Source organism: Cervus elaphus, chromosome 24 (assembly GCF_910594005.1).
Source record: "Cervus elaphus chromosome 24, mCerEla1.1, whole genome shotgun sequence".
NCBI classification, from domain to species: domain Eukaryota; kingdom Metazoa; phylum Chordata; class Mammalia; order Artiodactyla; family Cervidae; genus Cervus; species Cervus elaphus.
Genome location: NC_057838.1, coordinates 52,576,428 through 52,598,006, shown reverse-complemented (window position 1 = coordinate 52,598,006; position 21,579 = coordinate 52,576,428). Strand labels below are relative to the sequence as shown.

At 40.5% G+C, this 21,579-nt stretch overlaps 1 protein-coding gene across 12 annotated transcripts in view; it reads right to left on the bottom strand.

Annotated features, from left to right (window-relative positions):
- Nucleotides 1-21,579, bottom strand: part of FHIT (fragile histidine triad diadenosine triphosphatase) — a 1,484,422-nt gene that overhangs the window by 281,734 nt on the left and 1,181,109 nt on the right. For all 12 annotated transcript variants that reach the window (XM_043886316.1, XM_043886317.1, XM_043886315.1 and 9 more), the window contains 2 exons: nt 11,781-11,926; nt 8,895-8,924 (listed from right to left, as the gene is read on the bottom strand). In XM_043886316.1, coding sequence (XP_043742251.1) covers nt 8,895-8,924; nt 11,781-11,926 — 176 coding nt within the window. The remainder of the gene's footprint in view (nt 1-8,894; nt 8,925-11,780; nt 11,927-21,579) is intronic.

Here is a 21,579-nt window from a genome sequence, read left to right as displayed (position 1 = left end):
AATCCTTGTCACAGGATTAATCGGAACAAGTTTAACTACATTTTTTTTTTAACAAAATAAACACTTTACCCAAGCCAGTTATTTAGATGTCACAGGCTTAAAACTTTAAACTTAAAATGAAGTGGTTATATGGAGTTAGAGAATTTTATGCACATTGTCCTAGACCTGAAACATATGCAGCAAAATAGTGAGAGAATAGTATCTTCAGTGATTCCTAGTACTTAGCACCTAGTATTTCACAGCAAAAATGACAGAGAATAAGTGCCCCAACTGCATCAACAGAGGGAAGGTGAGTCTGAATAATAATGCCTTATATTTACATAGCACTTTAAGGTCTATAAAGCACTTTGCCTTTCACAGTATATTTGATTTGACAGTGAGTAAAATAAACCCCCAAACTCTCAGCATCAGGTGGAAAAGATAGTCCACCGAAACCTGTAAAACACTGACATTAAGAAAGCATCAAAATATTTGCCACATTTTTGTGTCACAGATCCCAAAATAAATTTAACAGCCAATACCCACTTTGCTATATGTCAGGACCTCCAATTACTAAAGGAATTTGTTTGGTAGCACTAATGAAAAATTAAACATCTGAAACATATAATTCTGCTGTAAATTGACATAAAGTAGTATTTAGGTTAGTTAACCTTCACCTGTATACTAAAATTACAGAGAGTCCCCTGGGTACTTTTAGATGGAAGTCACATTATTTTAAGCAGAGAAAAATAGTGCAGATGAATCTGTGTTGAGGGAGACAAAATATTTACAAAACATCTCCTTATGTACCTTTGGCTATGCTTACAGAGTGCAAAGCAGTCAATCCTAAAGGAAATCAACCCTGAAAATTCACTGGAAGGATTGATGCTGAAGCTGAAGCTCCAATACTCTGGCTACCTGATGCGAAGAGCCGACTTATTTGAAAAGACCCTGATGCTGGGAAAGATTGAGGGCAAGAGGTCAAGGGGGCAACAGAGGATGAAGCGGTTGGATGACATCACCAACTCAATGGACATGAGTTTGAGCAAACTCTGGGAGATAGTGAAGGACAGGGAAGACTGGCGTGCTGCAGTCCAGGGGGTCACAGAGAGTTGGACACGACTGAGTAACTGAACAATAGCCACTGAGTGCAAGGTGTTTGGAGGATCAGCTCAGATGATATAACGGAAAATCAGGCTTTCAGGCAAGCCTGGGTTTGAATCCCAACTCTCCTATCTGTAACTTGTGTTGTTGTTCTTATTGTTGTTGATAAGTGACTACCTCCATAAACCTTAGCCTAAGTATAAAATATCAATGCCCCATTTTTAGACTCATGAGGATGAAGTGAAAATTATAAACTAACAGCAAATATGTATTGAGACTTTCCTGTGTGTCAAGTGCTATGTCAAAGACATTTACATGTATTGTAATCTGTTTTATCTTCACAATACCCCAGTGAGGCAGGATACTATTAAGACCCCCATTTTATAACCTTATAAATAGATGAGGCTAAAAAAAGGTTGACTTTTGCAAGAGTCATAGAAATGATAGGTGATAACTCTGGGAAGGAAACCAGGCCATCTGGCTCCAGAGTCCTCCCTCTTCATCAGGAGTGTAGTCCTGATGACATTTCCCTTCCACCCTCACTTCATGTGCAGCACTCCCCTCTGACCCACCTAAGCCGCCCTTGAGTTTTAGAGAACAGGGAAAAAATGAACAAATAGAAATGGAAGAAGACCAGAGAGTTTGGTTAATTTTCCTTTCAGTGCTTTGACCCAAATGGCATCATATGATTCAAGATTAACTAATTAGAAATGGAAAAACTCAGTGATTTTATACTCACTTAGAAGAGGGTTTAAGGGTTTAGAAGAAGAAAGAAGAAAGAAACTTTCCCACAGGGGAAAGACAGGCTCATTTCCCTTCTCCTGCTGAGAAAGCCAGGGATGAGGGCTTTTGCCTCCAAATCACCAGGCGGGGAAGGAAAGTCAAGGGGAAGGATGGGATCGGAGGTGTCCACGCCCCACTGTACACCCAATCCCATCCCCTGAACACCAAACTGAATTTCGATTTACCAAACTCAGGCAAACTGGGTTCATTTTCAGACCAGAGATGCAAATTGTAAGGCAACTGCAGAAGATAAAAGTGACTGCATCCTGAAGATACTAATTCTTCAACAGTAGACACAGGCATTAGATATAAACATAGGCAAGGTGATTTTCCTCATGGCTTTAATCAAATGATAAAAGTTCTCTGGCAAATTACAAATCTCATGAAATTTCCTTCTAGATGAAAATAATAAATACCAGTCAAGTAAGAATCATTTTGATTTTTAAGATGTTGGTTTCTCCTTTCTCTGCACACCAAATATGAGGAATTCTTCTGGATTGAAAAGTAAGCTGCTATGTGGAGATCCCGCCACCTCCCGTCACATCTTTGCTAAGTGGCTCTGCACTGGGGAGATCAGTACACGAGCACCGCTGACTCTGTCTGTTAAAAGGCAGTGCCCTGGGCCTCACATCAGACCTACTGAGCCAGCAGAGGGGCAGACAGGTTTCTGTCCCACTGAAGCCTACTTTAAGCAGTTGTGAAGTACAGTGTCGTTCAGGAGCACAGCTTACTCATTACCACCAAGGGATACAGCAGAGGTTGAAGGTCATTGGGGCTGAGATTTCATACCCCAAGTAATAATGCAGATGTCTGAATATTCAAGAGGTCAATTCTGTAAGTTCAAACTAGATGTTCAAACTATACAAGTGATATGATCGGAACAAAGTGGTTTTATTTTTTTTCCCCAAGAATGTAAGCTAAAAGGCAGTAATTAATAGTGAGAGAATTTACTGTTTGAATAAGTGAACTAGACAGGGCTGCAAACAACCTGTATACCACAAACAGTCTCATAAAGTGACACCTTAGCCTGTCTTAAGGACAAGAAAACTGAGAGTAAGATTAAAATGAACAAAAACGTGGACTTCCCTGGTGGTCCAAGGGTTAAGAATATGCCTGCTAATGCAGGGGACACGGGTTTGATCCCTGGTCTGGGAAGATCACACATGTCTTGGAGTAACTAAGCCTGTGTGCCCCAACTACTGAGCCTGCACTCCAGAGCCCTAGAGATGCAACTACTGAGTCCACATGCCCTAGAGCCTGTGCTCCACAACAAGAGAAGCCACCACAATGAGAAGCCCACACACCACAACTAGAGAACAGTCCTCGACTCATGTCGCTAGAGAAAGCCCATACAAAGCAGTGAAGATCCAGCACAGCCAAAACTTAAGTAAGTAATTAATTAATTAAAAAAAAAAAGAAAGAAAGAAACATGCATAAGGCCCTAGGGACAAGATGTGGTGGGCTAGGCATTCTATTCCCATCTGAAATATGAGGAAATAAATGTTCATAGAGGTTAAGAGGCTGGGCCAAACTCACAAAGCTAAAACTTCCATGGAGCCTCTTACTGACATCAAAGTGTATTAGCTCCTGGACTTTACTTGGAGCTAAAACATCCTCTAAGTTCATAAATTGCAAAGATTAGCAAATCTCCTTGTGGAAGGGACCCAAGAAACTCCTCAGTAAATGGAAGAGCTTGTTTGTTGTTATTTTAATTTGTAAATCACATTTCTTTGAAGAAATCCTTTCTTTGTTCTTCCGAAAGCAATCCAAAAAAGTAATCACTAATGTATCAACAGTTAATAAGAGACACTTCCCACTGAGTTAACACTATGAAATTAAATATCTAAGTAGAGGATTCAAGCACCATAAACATAGAAGAGTGTAAGCAAGCATATTTTATAAATAGCTCTTATAAAATTCTAAATTACCTGCCTGCCATAAATCTCTCTCTTTAATATACCTAAAGCACTCTCCCACCTAAAGACGCACATAGTAATTGCTCTAAAAGCTCACATTAAACTTACTCAGTAGCATCTCTTTTAAAGGACAGAACATTGCCTTAATGATGTGGCTAGTTGAAATTACATTTTTGGAGTATGATTTGGGAATTGGATTAGTGGTAATTCTGGTCTTTGTCAGCGATGGCAGAATAAGGGAGATTCTTGAGAGAAACTCCAGAAAACCTACACCTCTGACTGCACAATGAAATACAACACATCATTTGCTTCTGTAAGTTAGGAGAATAGATTTCTTCTATCATTAGCATCCCTACCTTTCTCCCCATACCACCCAAGAGAGCCACAGTAAACAATGACAAAATGCAGGTTCTCATGAAGCTTACATTCTCCAGGGACTAAAGAAACAATATGGTACAGGGGGAAAAAGTAACATACCAACAAATAAAAGACAGTGAAGAAGACTCTGAAGGAAATCAAGTAAGGCATGGACAAAGAACGTTGCCTGCCATTAAGCCATCAGCTATTGCAGCAGCTCCTACAGTGTACCCTGAGGGGAATTCAGGAAGGAGAAAAAGTGGATATTGGCCCTAGATAGTAAAGATGTATATCAAAGGGATGATTTCAAGAAGCCAGACTCTTGCACATTCCCATACATAGAAAAGCGGTAAAATCATTACCCTGAGATGAAGGGTTTTTTGTGTGATTATCAATAATCTTTTGATGTTCTACTACATTTTTTCCAGTAAAACTCCTATATATTCTGGCTTCCCTTTCATCTCTTTGGAACAGTTCATCTGAGCTATCTGAGAGACTGTCTTCCCAGGCTATAGTCCTCAGTAGGATCTCAGAATAAAACACAACACACAACTGTTAGGTTATGGGGTTTTGTTTTTAGTTGACAAAGGCAAACAGGATAGGGAGTGTGGGGCTTAGGAGGGCTACTTCAGATGGGGGGGGTGTCTGGGAGGGCTAATGATAAAGCAACATCTGGTTGCATATGTACATGATGATGTGCTGTGCACTTAGTTGCTCAGTTGTATCTGACTCTGTGGTCCCAGGGACCGTATCCCACCAGCTTCTCTCTCCATGGAATTTTCCATGCAAGAACACTGGGGCAGGTTGCCATTTCGTACTCCAGGGGATCTTCCCAACCCAGGGATTGAACCCTCATCTCTTGTGACTCCTGAATCAACAGGTGGATTCTTTACCACTAGCACCACATAGGAAGCCCCTTGTACAGGGTGATAAGTATCAATAGATGCATATGGTGGTGCAGAAAAAAGCGATCATTTCTCAAGCCTGTAGGATATTCAAATTGCTTCAACAATCAACCTGGTGGATAACGGTGCCCTCTTACATTTAAACTCAAACAGGAGAGTGAATAATTAGCTGAGAAGTAAGAGGTCACTTTTTTAGTTCGACATTTCCCTTTCCTGTTACAAATGCCCCTCTGAGTAAGCTAGTCCACCTTGTTCTTTGCAAAGAAGAATTTAAAGCCCACAAAACAAAAAACCATAAAGGGGCACCATGTTCAAGAGGCTCACTCAGCAGTGCACCTCCACTAACAACAATGGTTGCTTCAGAGGAAGAGACCATTATGGGCTTATTGCTATTACCGTGCAGTGGGAGACAAAAATGGTTTAGAACCCAGGCATTAGGTGGGATATCAACAGACAGAAGCAAAGATGAACAAAACAGTCACTGCATTTTCCATGGCAGGCTGTCAAATACGGCCTCATAATATTCAACTGTGTGAATTTCAAAATCTGAAATGCTCAGTCAGATTTTGTTTTCAAAACCCAATAGCTAGGGGCTTCCATGGTGGTCGAGTGATTAAGAATTCACCATGCAATGCATGGGAAATGGCTTCAATTCCTGGTCTGGGAAGATCCCACATGCCACAGAGCAACTAAGCCCATGCAACACAGCTACTGAGCCTGTGCTCTCGAGCCCAAGAACCACAACAAGAGAAGCTACTGCAATAAGAAGCCCGGAGCCACAGCTAGAGAGTAGCCCCTGCCTACTGCAACTAGAGAAAACCCTGTACCACAACAAAGACTCAGTGCAGCCAAAAATAACAATAAATAAATAATTAAAAAGCCAAAACCCAATAGCTAAATATTGATGATGCAGTTTTGCTCTCTGGCAGGGCTGACTTCTGGCTTCCTTGGGTCAAGGTTATGGGGCCATCACTGCGTACTATTTTATCACCATGGAACAGCAAGACTAGTAAATATCTACAATCTGAGAAGACTCATAGGATATGTATGTTACCAGTGAAGACTCAAAAGCCCCAAACACAAAGATTCTGTCAGCAGATTCAGAATAAAAACAGAATCAACCTTTCTATTAAAGTAACATGAAAAGTAATTCTTATGTAGGTAGAATAAGAATCATACTTAGAAAAAATAGATTAGACAACTTTTGATATGTAGACTTGTTCTAAAAGGACAGTTTTCAAAACTTTGTCATCCACCGAGATTATAGTTGGATGTACATGCATGCTCAGTCAGTTTAGTCACATCCAACTCTTTGTGACACTATGGACTGTCACCCACCAGGATCCTCTGTCCATGTGATTCTCCAGGCAAGAATACTGGAATGGGTTGCCATGCCTCCTTCAGGGAATCTTCCAGACCCAGGGATCGAACCCATGTCTCCTGTGTTGCAGGTAGATTCTTTACTGCTGAGCCACTGGGGAAGCCCAGCTGTATGTACAGCTGACTCTTAAAACCTGGGGGTTAACAGTTCCAAACCTCCCTCAAAGTGGAAAATCCATGTATAATTTATAGTCAGCCCAGATACATGCACTTCTGCATCTGCAGATTCCACCAACCACTGATCTATATTACTACAGTATTTACTACTGAAAAAATGCCTCTATAAGTGAACCCTCACCATTCAAACTTCTGCTATTCAAGGGTCAAATGCATGTGGATGCTTCTTTTAGCCATTTAATATTACACAAAGGGTTTGAGATGGCCCAGGTAATTCATATGGGAGAAATCCTGTGATCACATAGGAAACAACTGAAAGATGTCCAAAAGAATATAATCTACCAAAAACTGTAAAAAAAAAAAATAATAATAAAAAATTTCCAAAAACTGTAATCTCAAAATGAACTATGATAAGAACCATATTCAACAATTTATATCTGAGTGGTATACTCCAAAAATTATTCCAACATCACCACCAAAGCTAACAAAATCATTAAAAATTTTGGCCAGATCACTGCGACATGAAAAAGTAGTCAGTACTAGAGTCAGAGTGTCTACAGCCATGGTAGTCAGCCATACTAGATTCGGTGCTTGTTGGGTTTTTTGGCTTTATTTTTTTTTTAAGTTTTATTGCCATTTTTAATTGATATACAATGTAAATAACATAAAAGTTACCATTTTCAAATGCAGGATTCAGTAGGTTTTAAAAATACTCATAATGTTGCACAACTATCACCACTAATTCCCCCACTAATCATCCCCAAAAGAAACTCCTTCTCAGTACTCATTTCCCATTCCCTTTTTCCTACAGTCCTTGGTAACCACTAATCTACTTTTTGTCTCTATTCAGTGCCTGCTTGCCTAGGAAAGATTTTAATGTTCCATTCAGAATCCTGAAATAAAATTTTGAGATCGTATAACATATATACTCATATACATTTCAGCTGTTCCCTTCGTGTACTCTATCAACCTGTGCACGCCTCTTGACAAGGTCTGAATTTCTCCCCTGTTACTCCTATGCCTTTGCAGTGTTCTGTGAATGGCTGAAGGAATTCCATTAAATAGATACTGCACAAAGTAAGCATCTAACTCATCTGCTAGTTTGGGGATTTATATTTGAATATTGATTTTTTTAAAAGTCTAGCAACTGGATTTCTGTATTTCAAAAAACAATTTCAAAATGAAGCTACTCCTATTAGACTGTTTTTTTTTTCTTTCTTTCTTTTTTTTTTTTTTTTACCATCTGCATGTTTGGAAGCCAGGCACAGAGGTTGAGAAAAGCTGAGAATCCCATCTTTATCACAGTGTCTGGAGCAAGGCTAAGCTCTTTTTTATCATAAGGAATTACATTTGCTCCTTAAAGAACTTCCCAGAGACTCTATGTTAAAAGCCCCGTAGTAGCTGTGTTAAGCATTATAGCCACATGCAGATGAGCATCAAAGGCGCAGTAAGTTTATTTGGCATTGCTTGGTACCAAGCATTACCTTACTTGCTCACAGCCAGTCTCAAAGCCATAAAACCTTATTTCACAAAAATGTAACATTAACACCCCAGTTAGACTTGCTTCTGATTTCTAACATGGAGGGGGAAAAAAAAGGACTTTTCTATGATTTTGGCTTAGGAACTAACTGCATAGAAATTTGAATTTGTATGAAGGGGATTGAAACTCAGCTTCAGAATCATCCAGGATTTCATTCTCTTGTTTTATTTTATTAAGAAAGCAGACACTATCCTAATAAATCCTCCTTCCCTCTTCTGGCGCACTTAAAACCCATTTCTGAGCTCCACTGACTGTCACATTGAACTTGGGTATTAAGTACAAAGGGAGGGAAAGAGTAGGGGTATGGGTGGAGAGGAAGAGAACAGAGGGGAACACAGGGTGAGGAGTGAAGGGACAGCCCAAATGTGGGGCCAGTGCATGAGCAAGCCCTCCGCTCAACATCAGCAAAGTGCAAAAGAGATGGCATAGAGAACTAGAAGGCTGTCAGTGGGGCCCCGGCCTCACAGGAGACACAGCAATCCATACCCGACATCTATGCTGTTTCCTAGACACCACCTCCCATGAGCTCCTTGGACCCTGGCTTGCATTTCAGGACTCTGTGATTTAGTTTCTGTTTGAGCTTTTGGACAATAATAATTTTACTACAAAAGGTAAATGTCTTACAAACTAATGGGAAACATATTGCTTGGCAAAGTTTATAATGTCAGGATTTATGGCTCTAACGCCAAGGGTCTCCCTGACCTCGAAGATAACATAGTGAAACAGTAATGTGCTCTAAATGACTCAGTGTGATTTTTTATTAGTTCTCGTAATCACCCCCTATTAATTTGTATGTACATAATAAGCACTCACCTTCACCGTCTGTCCAGCTTCAGGGCCATCCTAGAAATAGGAAAACAAAGGAAAAAAAAAAAAAACACAGAGGTGAGAACAGATAGATGGTATCTCCTGCTTATTCAGAAATACCGCCCATTAATAATTTAGATCCAATTTCATTGTGTATTAATTTATAGTTTCCTCATGGGGACCATGAGCTTCAAATGTATGGAACCTGACAGTTCTCCATTTTTGTCTGGGAGTAAGTGAGAAGTTATGTATAAAAATGACACAAATTGTCCAGTGAGTCAACCCCCTTCCTACTTGTATGTTTGTTGCTTTCGGCTATGGTTTTAATGGCATTAAAGGAACACTGGAAAGAATCATACCTTTTGGTTATCTTTAATCCAGATGTAGTTTAATTAATGCCTGATGACTTTAAGTCTCAACTTGGGAAATCTGCCATAAACGTAATCCATTGGGCAAGAATATGGGCTCTCACACAGCAACAGAAGGGAGAGGGGGCCCTTCCTGGCTATTCTGACCTTGAGAGAAAAGGTGGAAGGAAGTGTTATTCCAGCTGGACTCTGTCCCTATCCTGGGTTCTCCCCTAGGATTTCAGAATCCCAACAAAACTGTTTGTTGAAATAGTTGAAAATAGGCAAACAAATCCAGTCACTAGCCAGAGCCAGACATCCTGGATGTCAAGTCAAGTGGGCCTTAGGAAGCATCACTACAAACAAAGCTAGTGGAGGTGATGGAATTCCAGTTGACCTATTTCAAATCCTGAAAGATGATGCTGTGAAAGTGCTGCACTCAATATGCCAGCAAATTTGGAAAACTCAGCAGTGGCCACAGGACTGGAAAAGGTCAATTTTCATTCCAATCCCAAAGAAAGGCAATGCCAAAGAATGCTCAAACTACCGCACAATTACACTCATCTCACACGCTGTAAAGTAATGCTTAAAATTCTCCAAGCCAAGCTTCAACAATACATGAACTGTGAACTTCCAGATGTTCAAGATGGTTTTAGAAAAGGCAGAGAACCAGCGATCAGATTGCCAACATCCATGGGATCATCGAAAAAGCAAGAGAGTTCCAGAAAAACATCTACTTCTGCTTTATTGACTATGACAAAGCCTTTGACTGTGTGGATTACAATAAACTGTGGAAAATTCTGAAAGAGATGTGAATACCAGACCATCTGACCTGCCTCTTGAGAAACCTGTATGCAGGTCAGGAAGCAACAGTTAGAACTGGACATGGAACAACAGACTGGTTCCAAACAGGAAAAGGAGTACATCAAGGCTGTATATTGTCACCCTGCTTATTTAACTTACATGCAGAGTACATCATGAGGAATGCTGGATTGGAAGAAGCACAACTTGGAATCAAGACTGCCGGGAGAAATATCAATAACCTCAGATATGCAGATAATACCACCCTTATGGCAGAAAGTGAAGAAGAACTAAAGAACCTCTTGATGAAATTAAAGAGAGTGAAAAAGTTGGCTTAAAGCTCAACATTCAGAAAATTAAGATCATGGCATCCGGTCCCATCACTTCATGGCAAATAGATGGGGAAACAGTGGAAACAGTGGCTGACTTTATTTTTCTGGGCTCCCAAATCACAGCAGATGGTGATTGCAGCCATGAAATTAAAAGACGCTTACTCCTTGGAAGGAAAGTTATGACCAACCTAGACAGCACATTAAAAAGCAGAGACATTATTTTGTCAACAAAGGTCCGTCTAGTTAAGGCTATGGTTTTTCCAGTGGTCATGTATGACGTCAGAGTTGGACTATAAAGAAAGCTGAGTGCTGAAGAATTGATGTTTTTCAACTGTGGTGTTGGAGAAGACTCTTGAGTGTCCCTTGGACTGCAAGGGGATCCAACCAGTCCATCCTAAAGGAGATCAGTCCTGGATGTTCATTGGAAGGACTAATGTTGAAGCTGAAACTCCAATACTTTGGCCACCTGATGCGAAGAGCTGACTCATTTGAAAAGACCCCGATGCTGGGAAAGATTGAAGGCAGGAGGAGAAGGGGATGACAGAGGATGAGATGGTTGGATGGCATCACCAACTCAATGGACATGGGTTTGGGTGGAGTCCGGGAGTTGGCGATGGACAGGGAGGCCTGGTGTGCTGTGGTTCATGGGGTCGCAAAGAGTCAAACATGACTGAACAACTGAACTGAACTGAAAGCAAAAGTAAATGTTCATCTGGTTTGGAGTAGCAGAACCAGCAGTATTTTTAAAGTCAGAAATTTCAAAATTAAAGTAGAACTCTGCAAATTTAGGAGTCTTTTGACTCCTAGGACCCAGACTACTTGGGGTGAGAATTTGTGCCTTGCTGTAGCCAAGATGAAGCAGACCTGTGTCATCAATGGTTTTCAGACCCATTGGTTCTCAATCCATTAGTGGGTCCTGAAGTCAACCTGATGGGTTGTGATGTGCACTACAGACAAAAGAAATCATGTAAGAGGAAGAAAACAAAAGAAAAACAAAACTACTGTGTTGGCCAAAAAGTTTGTTTGGACTTTTTCTTTTTTATGACATCTTACAGAAAACCCTTAATGGACTTTTTTGGCCAACCCAGCATCAGGTTGCATGTGTGCTCAGTCACTCAGTCATGTCTGACTCTTTGCGACCCCACGGACTGTAGCCTGCCAGCTTCCTCTGTCCATAGAATTCTCCAGGCAAGAATACTAGAGCAGGTAGCTGTTCCCTTCTCCAGGGGATCTTCCTGACCCAGGAATCGAACCCAAATCCTCTGCATCTACTGTACTGGCAGGTTGATTCTTTATCACTGAGCCACAAGGGAAGCCAATATTACACTGCACAAAATGGGGAAACATTGTCATGGGAGAGAGTTCAATGTGAAAAGGATGAAAAATACTTTCTGAGCTCTGTGTATACTCACCTGCATGGAGAACGTGAGCGAGGTGCCCTGGAAATGCTTCTCCACCACTGTGCCGACTCTCTGTGCAGCCTGAAACAAGTCAGCCACTTCTTCGGGACTCATGTCTCGGAAGCGCTCCACTGGCCGGAGAGGACACACGAGGACATCTGCAGTGAGGTCTGTTAAGGTACATTCTGCTTGCTTTAGGGAACGTTTTCGCCAAGAAGTTTATACCCATAGCACTGAATCAGGCCCGGGGCCTGAACTCACAAAGGCGAAGGGATAAAAGAACAAATATTTACCAACCACTGAACTCCAAGGAGTTCAAACAGAGCTGACAAACACGGCTAATTATACTCTGAAGGAGAAGCTGTGGTGCCCTGAGAAAGTTCTTTTAAGAGAAAAAGACATCAATGTTCAAAAAGGCTTAAGTGCTGGCTGAAGTAATTATGCCATGAGGCACGATCTATTCTGGACCATTATCTCCTGGACTCTATTTTGAAGCTCAGTCTTCTCAAGGAGCCAAAGGCTCTGGGTTGGAAAAGCAACTGGAATATTTATTTGGTTTTTCTATGAAGAGCATCATGGTTAAGACTTTAACATCTCTCTAGAAGAATAGCTAATGAAAAGATAATAGCAGCTTTCTTTTTTAAAGGAGTATAGACATTCTGAAAATGTACAGCCAACTTCATTTATAACAAGGAGATGTGCCACATGGGTAAGCAATTTAGGTTGTCTGATTGTGCAATTGAAACCATCTTAATGTATTCTATTAGTCAGACTAGTCAACATGTTTACATTATTGGTCTGAACAAACAAAAGTCTTGAGAAAAAGCATACATGTTTGATCATTTGTGGGTAGCAAAAAAATATTCAATGTCACATCATCGATAACATTTCACTTCCTTTTTGTATTTGAACTCATCATATATGTATGGGTATACACATAGAGACATGTACACATACATATGTACACACACACAAGCTACACTGAATTTCTTGTTTATTTTTCAGATACCAGCAGGAGAAAAAAAACTAACGTTCTTTTCTGTGTCTTTCGTTTTTCTTGTTTTAAAAAAAAGCATGCTTCTGCCTCGAGCCAAGGAGCTAAGGGGCATAATAAAACCACAAGTTTGCAATTGCTATTCTCTCCAGAATATCAAGCATTTTAGCTCCCCATACTATTGGTAGGACTCAGGGCCCGGGGGAAGTGCACTGAGCTCAGCCGGGCAGGTTTGATTTCCATAAGACAAGGAGGGAAAAGAAAAAGGGAAAAGTGATTACTTTTGCTCATAACCAGGAAATTCATGTCAATGGTAAACTAGGAAAAGGAGTATTTGTTTAATCTCAGTTCATTTTTCAAGAGAGGAGAAGGGAGGCCTTTACCCACAGGGCATCTGATACTTAAAAAGATAATTATCCTTCTTTGCAGGGCTGCTTTATTATCATGGGTCAATGAACCATTTAGAAATGAAGAATTTCCTTTCATTTCCTTTTAGCAGATTGCCAGCCTCCACTCCCACTGAGTTGCTTTATTTTTTTGGTCGTTGTTAAAAGAGACCTTTCCCAGTCTTCCTCCTCTCTGCTTTAATTTACACCCTCCCTTAGGCTCTGACTTCACCAAACCACAGCAAGCTGACAACTTTGCAAGCTTCCAACAACATTCATAATTACTGTGGTTGGCAATGTCTACACACAGCAACTAGGTGGGGAAGGGAATAATATTTTATTTAAACAACTGCTGACTGTGAAAACGGGTGGAATGAATCTGGCAATCTTTGTGTCTAATGTAAATTTAGTAATATGAATAATATCTAAAATGTTTTTCATTTTCAATGTCATAAAAATCGCAATACCTGTTCATTTTGCTTGCCTGATGCTAAAGGCTTAGCTTAACCTAATGTTTAATGACTCCAACTGTTTATGAAACTGAACCAAAATGGCAGACCTGAGGTATTTTTTATCTTGTGTATACCAAACTGCAAGGTGATACATCACATACATTTATCATTTTAACTGAATATTAGTAATACAACATGTCACAGAACAGTTAAACAGACTTAACACATTCTCATTTAGGTAAACATTTTTCACCAACCCATTTAGGCAACACTGTCCTAACATAATATTCCTGGCAACCCAACCCTTAAATAAAAAGTCATATTATCTGCATATAACACAAACACACACACACAAACATATCTTGATGCAAAAAAAAAAAAAAAATGGAATGGAGATTACTGTCAAAGTGCACACTTCAGCTGGTAGTCACATGTATGATCACTTCTTTGTTCTGTTGGGACCTTGAGGATGGCCACACAGGCATCTAAACCTAGAAATGACCCATACAGGCAGGCTCCACATCACTCTACAGGGAGTCAGTGGGGCCTGGCGTTACACACAGTGGGGGTCGGCAGCCCCTGGGTGCAATGTGAGTAGTTGACCTGGCCAGTAGCAGAGGTGCTCAGCAACACACTCCCTGGGGTCATTCCAGGCACTAATTGGGCATCAGAAAGTCAGGATCAACTATCTTCTCAGTTCCTCTACAGCCAGAGCAGAGCCTGAGTCTCACCCTCAAGGTAGGCTGCATCCTGAGTGATGCTTACCCACCTTCCCAGTCTCTTTCTCCTCACCACTCTCCTGTATACTATGTTGTTGCTGTTTAGTTGCTAAATCATGTCTGATCTTTGAAACTCCATGTAGTCTGCCAGGCTCCTCTGTCCTTGGGATTCTCCAGGCAAGAACACTGGAGTCGGTTGCCATTTCCGCCTCCAGGGGATCTTCCCCACCTAGAGATGGAACAGCATCCCCTGTCTGGGCAGGCGGGTGCTTTTCCACCGAGTCACCTGGGACGCCCTTATATACTAACCATCTGCAATATTTGCTTTCTTTCTGTTCTCCAAACATACTAAGCTCCTTCCTAGATTTGGGGGGTTTTGTTCCAGTTATTTATTCTGACTGGATCAATTCCCCCTGATCTTTCCATGGCTGCTTCTAATTCAGATCCCAATCTGAATGCCAGTCTCTCAAAAGAGCATGTAACTGCTAGGGTGTTTATCTGCTGCCTGTACTCACTCTCCCATCCCCCTGTTTTAATCTTTCTGTAGCCCTCGCCACCAGCTGGCACTTTTGTTGCTTCATTACTATGTATCCAGATGAGAAAGGAAGCTCCACACAAGGGAAGCATGTGTCTTGTTTACTGCTAATTTACCACCACCTACATCACCAGAGATACTTAATACCTCTTGCTGGAACGAGAGAATAAATAGCAAACCAGATCTTTGCATCAGGCACTTCTGAGGACTAAGATCCTGACGAAACAGTGATGACTTTACAATCATTTACATGAGATTGGGATAGTCTGCAATATATGTTTTTAATTCAAAGAAGTTTATCCTTCAGATCTAGCATGGTTAGAACTAATGTTGGATGAGAGCTAGAGAAACGTCAATTCATTTTTAATGTAAACTAATTTTCATGTGAGCCCAAAGGGAAGTAAAATTATAAAGGTAAAATCCTTAAAAAAAAAAAAAACCTCTCTTATACCTGGAAAATAGTCGTTTCTACCTAGAATAGTTGGGGTCTCAGACAAACTTTATTTATTAAAGCTCACACAGCAATAAAGACCCAGCATATTCAAAAATTTTTTTAAAAATGAATAAATAAAATTAACTCACAACTCTCATATTAAAAAGGAGAAAATAGCATACTACTCTAAGACAGTGGGTACCATGTGCTTCATGTTGTTCCTAGAAAAACAACTCAGGGAAAGCAAATTAATCTTGAAGAAGAGCAGACAGCTCTCAAAATTCTGCTGCCACTGTTTATATGCCAATTGGTTTAAGGTAATATCACAGATGCAACATAATTTAATTTGAAGACTCTTAGGCCTTGTTAGTGGGCAAATCCCATATTACTCATAGGCTACAAGAACACCCTTTCTCCTGGGTCCTCTTGGTGCATAATTAACACCTCTGAAGAGACTTTTCAGCCAACATGCATGATAACCCTCCAAGAAGGTAATCTACTCTGTTGAATTTAATATGTTTATCCAGTACTCATCATGTCTGAAAGGCTGTGAAAGAGATTATCAAATGGGATCTAGCCTCACCCTATAATCTAAAGTAGAGACATTCATTTAGTAATAATTTTTTTTTTTTAAGAAGAGAAGATCAACAATCATGATTTAGTTCCTGTGGTCAACCAAGGGATTTCTCATAGCTGAAGAAAATCAACAAAGGCATTTAAGTTCAGATGAGATTTACAGTGAACTTCACAAATAGGAGTGAACCAACCAGAGGGTTGGCTGGCAATCATTCATCCATCCATCCTACGTCAATAGCCTGCTTTCTAGTCTGGGGTTTGTGTGAAGATCTAGGATGCCAAGATGAATGCAACAGACTAACTGACTTTGAAGAGTTCACCCTCTATTATTCCAAACTGTCATGTAGCATTAACAGATTCTATGACACAGAGAAAGTGCAGTGTTATCGCTCAGTCATGTCAGACTCTTTGTGACCCCATCGACTGCAGCCCGCCAGGCTCCTCTGTCTGTGGGATTCTCCAGGCAAAATTACTGGAGTGGGTGGCCATTCCCTCCTCCAGGGGATATTCCTGACTCAGGGATCGAACCTGGGTCTCCTGCACTGCGGGCAGATTCTTTACTGTCAGAGCCACCAGGGAAGCCCATGGTGCAGTGAAGTGAAAGTCGCTCAGTCGTGTCTGATTCTTTGCAACCCAATGGACTATACATGGGAATGGAATTTTCTAGGCCAGAGTACTGGAGTGGGTAGGCTTTTCCTTCTCCAGGGGATCTTCCCAACCCAGGGATTGAACCCAGATCTTCCACATTGCAGGCAGATTCTTTACCAGCTGAGTCACAAGGGAAGCCCCATGACGCAGAGATGAGTGCTAGTGATAGAAATCAGTACAGACTGTTGTGGGAGCACAGAGGAGACAGATCTAACTGACTAGGGGTCTTAGATCAACTTTTCAGTATGGTTCTGCATTTCCATCTTCTAAAATCAGAAAGTATTTCTCCAAATTTGGACCAAAATATTTTGTCCTTGAAAATAGCCTAGCAATGGATGCATCAAAGTTGCTGGGCATTCTTCCTTTGGTCAAAATCACTATTTTGCTTATATGTGCACTCTCTCTCTCATTGACTTCAACTTTCCAACAAATCAGTGGAGTATTAAAATTCCTATTTTTCAGATGAGGAAATTACAGCTTACAGAAAATAAGAAATATGTGCAAGACAGCACACTCCAGATGAGACTAAAAGTAGAATTCAACTCAAGCCTTTCTGAGTCCAAAGTCCATGTTATTAAGTATAGCTTTGTGACATTATACTTTGTATAGGTTTCATGACTCAGTCTCTGTGAGTCCTCTTATTAAAAGCGTGCCCTCTATTGCCAGAGTCCTTCTGTTCATGGAAGAGATTCATGCTTTTCATGAAATACAAATATATTGTGCAAAACTGTTAAGGGTCAGAGAAAAACCCAGCTTCAAATGAAGAAAGGAGACATACAGCCCTACAGTGGAAGGGGGCTTAGTGCTGAGCAGAGGAAGCCTTGAGAATGCCCTTGTTCTACCAGGGAACTGTGAACAAGGGGATCAAGAATAAGAGACCTATCTCATATCAGAGGGAGCAAGCCAGAGGGATGCAGAGCCTGTGTTTTCACCCTTTTCCATCTTTGAGCTTCAGTTTCTTCAAGGTATCTTGGGCTCCCTTGGGTTGACAGATCGGAGGAAGATTAGATATTACAGTCAATGTCAATGAGTCAGGCTGTCAGATGCACTGAAAATCCCATTGCTTGTTAGACAGTCTAATTATTGGGAGCCATTGACTTTCTCATAGCATCATTTGTATCACCAAGGACTACCAGAAACTGGATAATGCCTTTTCTTTTCCTCTTCCTCTCCACTCTCACCACCAGTCCAGAAGTGACTGTCTCTGTCCTTCTGGATGAACATGTAGGGAGTTTTTGTCACATTAAAGTGAGGTGGTAACATTCCAGGCCCTGTGCTGAACTCCTGCTGACACACAGTCAATTCAGAATACTCACAATTTAAGAAAGAAATCAAGTGGAATGCCTAAAGATACTGTGCTAGTTTATTCACCAACAAAAACACAAGAATCCCTCCCATGCTACATGTCCTTTTGCTAAGTGACTTTGCTGCTCCTCCCACCAAGAGTTGGAGTCTATTTCCCTTTCTGTTGAGTTTGGGCCGGCCTTTGGCTTGCTTTGATCAGTGGAAGGTGATGAGAGTGTCGCTATGTGACTTTCCAAAGTCATGCCTTTATGCACTTTGCAAATTCTAGAGGTTTTGTTGTTGTTGTTCTTTTGGAAACCTGAGACTAATATGCTATAAAAAAAAATCCCAGCTAGGCTTCTGCAGAAAAATCACTAAGTCATGTCCCACTCTATGTGACCCTATGGATTGGAGCCCACCAGGTTCCTCTGTCCATGGGATTTTCCAGGCAAGAATACTGGAGCGGGTTGCCATTTCCTCCTCCAGGGGATCTTCCCAACATAGGGATTGAGTCCACATCTCCTGCATTGGCAATTGAGTTCTTTACCACCGAGCTAACAAGAAAGCCCCGCCTCTAAGCAGTCACCACCCACTGGAGTGTGCTTGTCACAGGAGACCCATATAGTCTCTCTGGGGCTTCCCATACCACTTCATGAACCAAAAGAAAAGAAAGAAAAAAAGAAAGAAACAACTGCAAAGGTCTTGTGGAGCTGAAAACAAAATGAGATGCTGTATAAGTGAGAACTGTCCCAACTACAGCAAATGATCATTATTGTTGCTGCATTTCTGTTTAAAAAAATTTTGATAAGTTTGGAATTTGCTCATCAAGAATAATAATTGATGATTTAAAAATACTCTTATGAGCATTTCCATGACGAATATGAACTATTTAAATATAGAGTCGTGACAGAGAAATGGAAATGTACTGATTCTGATGATTAATTAAAGACGACAAGCAGAATATTATTCTCAGAGTTGCTCAGGCTTGATCCGATTTATTTTTCCATATCTGATCTATTCTAGGGATTCAGAATAGAAAAGTCACTAAAATAAATCAAACCGTCAAAATATTACTGATTCTGATGAAGCTGATTAGCATGTGTATGTATGAATATGGAGTAAGTCAGCATCAAATAATATGATGAAGAATTAAGAAAAAAAGGATCATTCTTCAGAACTAATTTAAAAAAATCTATATTCATCTCTATAAAGATCAGTATGTAGTTTAATGACAAGCAAGGAACATTCCAGCTTGTACTGCAGACTTCCACAGACCCTGTTAAATGAATTATTTGCTCTAACAAATAATCCTAGCCCTTGCAAATATTTAAAATAATTCTTAATTCAGTTCAAGAAACAACACCAGGATGACCATGAAGTATTTTTAAGAAAGATTCAATTAATTTGAGTTAAGTAGCACAGTTGAGAAGTACAGTTGCAGTTTTGAATCAAAGTAGGTGGCATCTCAAAAGCCATCTCCTACTCATGATGTAGGCACTTCTGTGACATTTTTTAAATAAGAAAGGTAGAAATATTACCCCCAAAATTAACTAATATAAAGTGGAATATTGACAGTTTGGGCCATACCTTTACTGGATATTAACATATCCATTTCAGTAACTCAAAGAAGACTTCATGGAATATTCATCAACCATAAATATAAATGGCATGAATGTAATTTTAACAAAATTTAATTTCCAGAGTATGATACATTCCAGGACAATGGAATTAAGATAATGACAGTATGCTGCTCATACCTGGATCTCAGGGAAAGCATCTCACAAATTTCCTGTAGAATTCTCATGTTGTGTCCTGGAGAATTCTTTGAGCCAAAGACACAAGCCCTTAGTCATCTGTGGGAGAAGAATCAGATATCTTTTTGCTGATAGATCTGCCCTGAGCAAACCCCAAAACTTCTGCACTGATTTGGATGCTCAGAGGGGAGAGCCACATTTGTAGGGAGAAGTAAATGGGTGACTTTCACAATTGAAGCTCAATATTGAAAAAACAAACAATGCAATCAAAAAATGGTCAGAAGACCTAAACATACATATATCCAAAGAAGATGACCAAGAGGTACATGAAAAGATGGTGAACCTCACTAATCATTCAGTTCAGTTCAGTTCAGTCGCTCAGTCGTGTCTGACTCTTTGTGACCCCATGAATCGCAGCAAGCCAGGCCTCCCTGTCCATCACCAACTCCCGGAGTTTACTCAAATTCATGCCCATTGAGTCGGTGATGCCATTCAGCCATCTCATCCTCTGTCATCCCCTTCTCCTTCTGCCTCCAATCCCTCCCAGCATCAGGGTCTTTTCAAATATAAATCCAAACTACTACCTCACACTGGTCAGAAAGGCCATCAACAAAAAACAAAAAAATCTACAAACCATAAATGCTGGAGAGGGAATAGAGAAAGGGAACCCTCTTGCACTGTTGGTAGGAATGTAAATTGATAAAGTCACTGTGCAGAACAGTATGAAGGTTACTTAAAAAACTGAAAATAGAACTACCATATGACCCTGCAATCTCATTACTGGGCATATACCCTGAGAAAGTGAAAAGTGAAAGCCTCTCAGTTGTGTCTGACTCTTTGCAACCCCACAGACTGTAGCCTGCCAGGCTCCTCTATCCATGGAATTCTCCATGCCAGAATACTGGAATGGGTAGAAAACTGTAATTCAAAAAGACACATGCACCCCACTGTTTATTGCAGCAATATTTAGAGTAGCTGGGACATGTAAGCAACCTAAATGCCCATCAACAGATGAATGGATAAAAAAGATGTGGTACATACACATGATGGACTATTACTCAGCCATAGAAAGAAAGAGAACTGGGTCATTTGTAGAGATATGGATGGATCTAGAGTCTGTCTTGCAGATTGTAGTAATTCAGAAAGAGAAAAATATCACATATTTAAGCAGATATGTGGAATCTAGAAAAATGGTACTGATGAAACTATTTGCAAGCAGGAATAAAGACACAAGATATAGAGAATGAATATGTGGACATGGGGTGTGGGGGGGATGAACTGAGAGATTAAGACTGACGTATGTGCACTGCCATGTATAAAACAGATAGCTAGTGGGAACCTACTTTATCGTACAAGAAGCTCAGTGTTCTTTGATGACTTAGAGGGTGGGGATGGGGGCAGGGGTGGGATGGAGGACCAAGAGGGAAGGGATACACACACACACACACACACACACACACACAAAGAGGCTGATTCATTTTGTTGTATAGCAGAAACTAATATAACACTGTAAGACCCTAATGCTGGGAAGGACTGGGGGCAGGAGGAGAAGGGGACAACAGAGGATGAGATGGCTGGATGGCATCACCGACTTGATGGACATGGGTTTGGGTAGATTCTGGGAGTTGGTGATGGACAGGGAGGCCTGGAGTGCTGCGATTCATGGGGTCACAAAGAGTCGGACACGACTGACCAAATGAACTGAACTGAACTGAAAACAACAATACTCCAATAAAAAACAAAAAGAAATCAAAAACATAAACAATAACAACCAAAAAAAAAAAAAAAAAGAAAGCAAAATGAAAGAGGAGCCTTCAGCCAGAAAACATTCTCAAGCAGATTCTTTGTTTAAATTTCACATACTCTGTGAATATTTCAAGGAAAAAGAATCCTATATTATCCTAAGAGAATTGGAAAAGAAAAAAGAAAAAAAAAGTTACATGCTTATATTAAACTAAGTATGTGGGGGAAATGTAATATCAGAAAGGGAAGGAAAAAAATAACATAACACTTGTTTGCTGCCTACAATG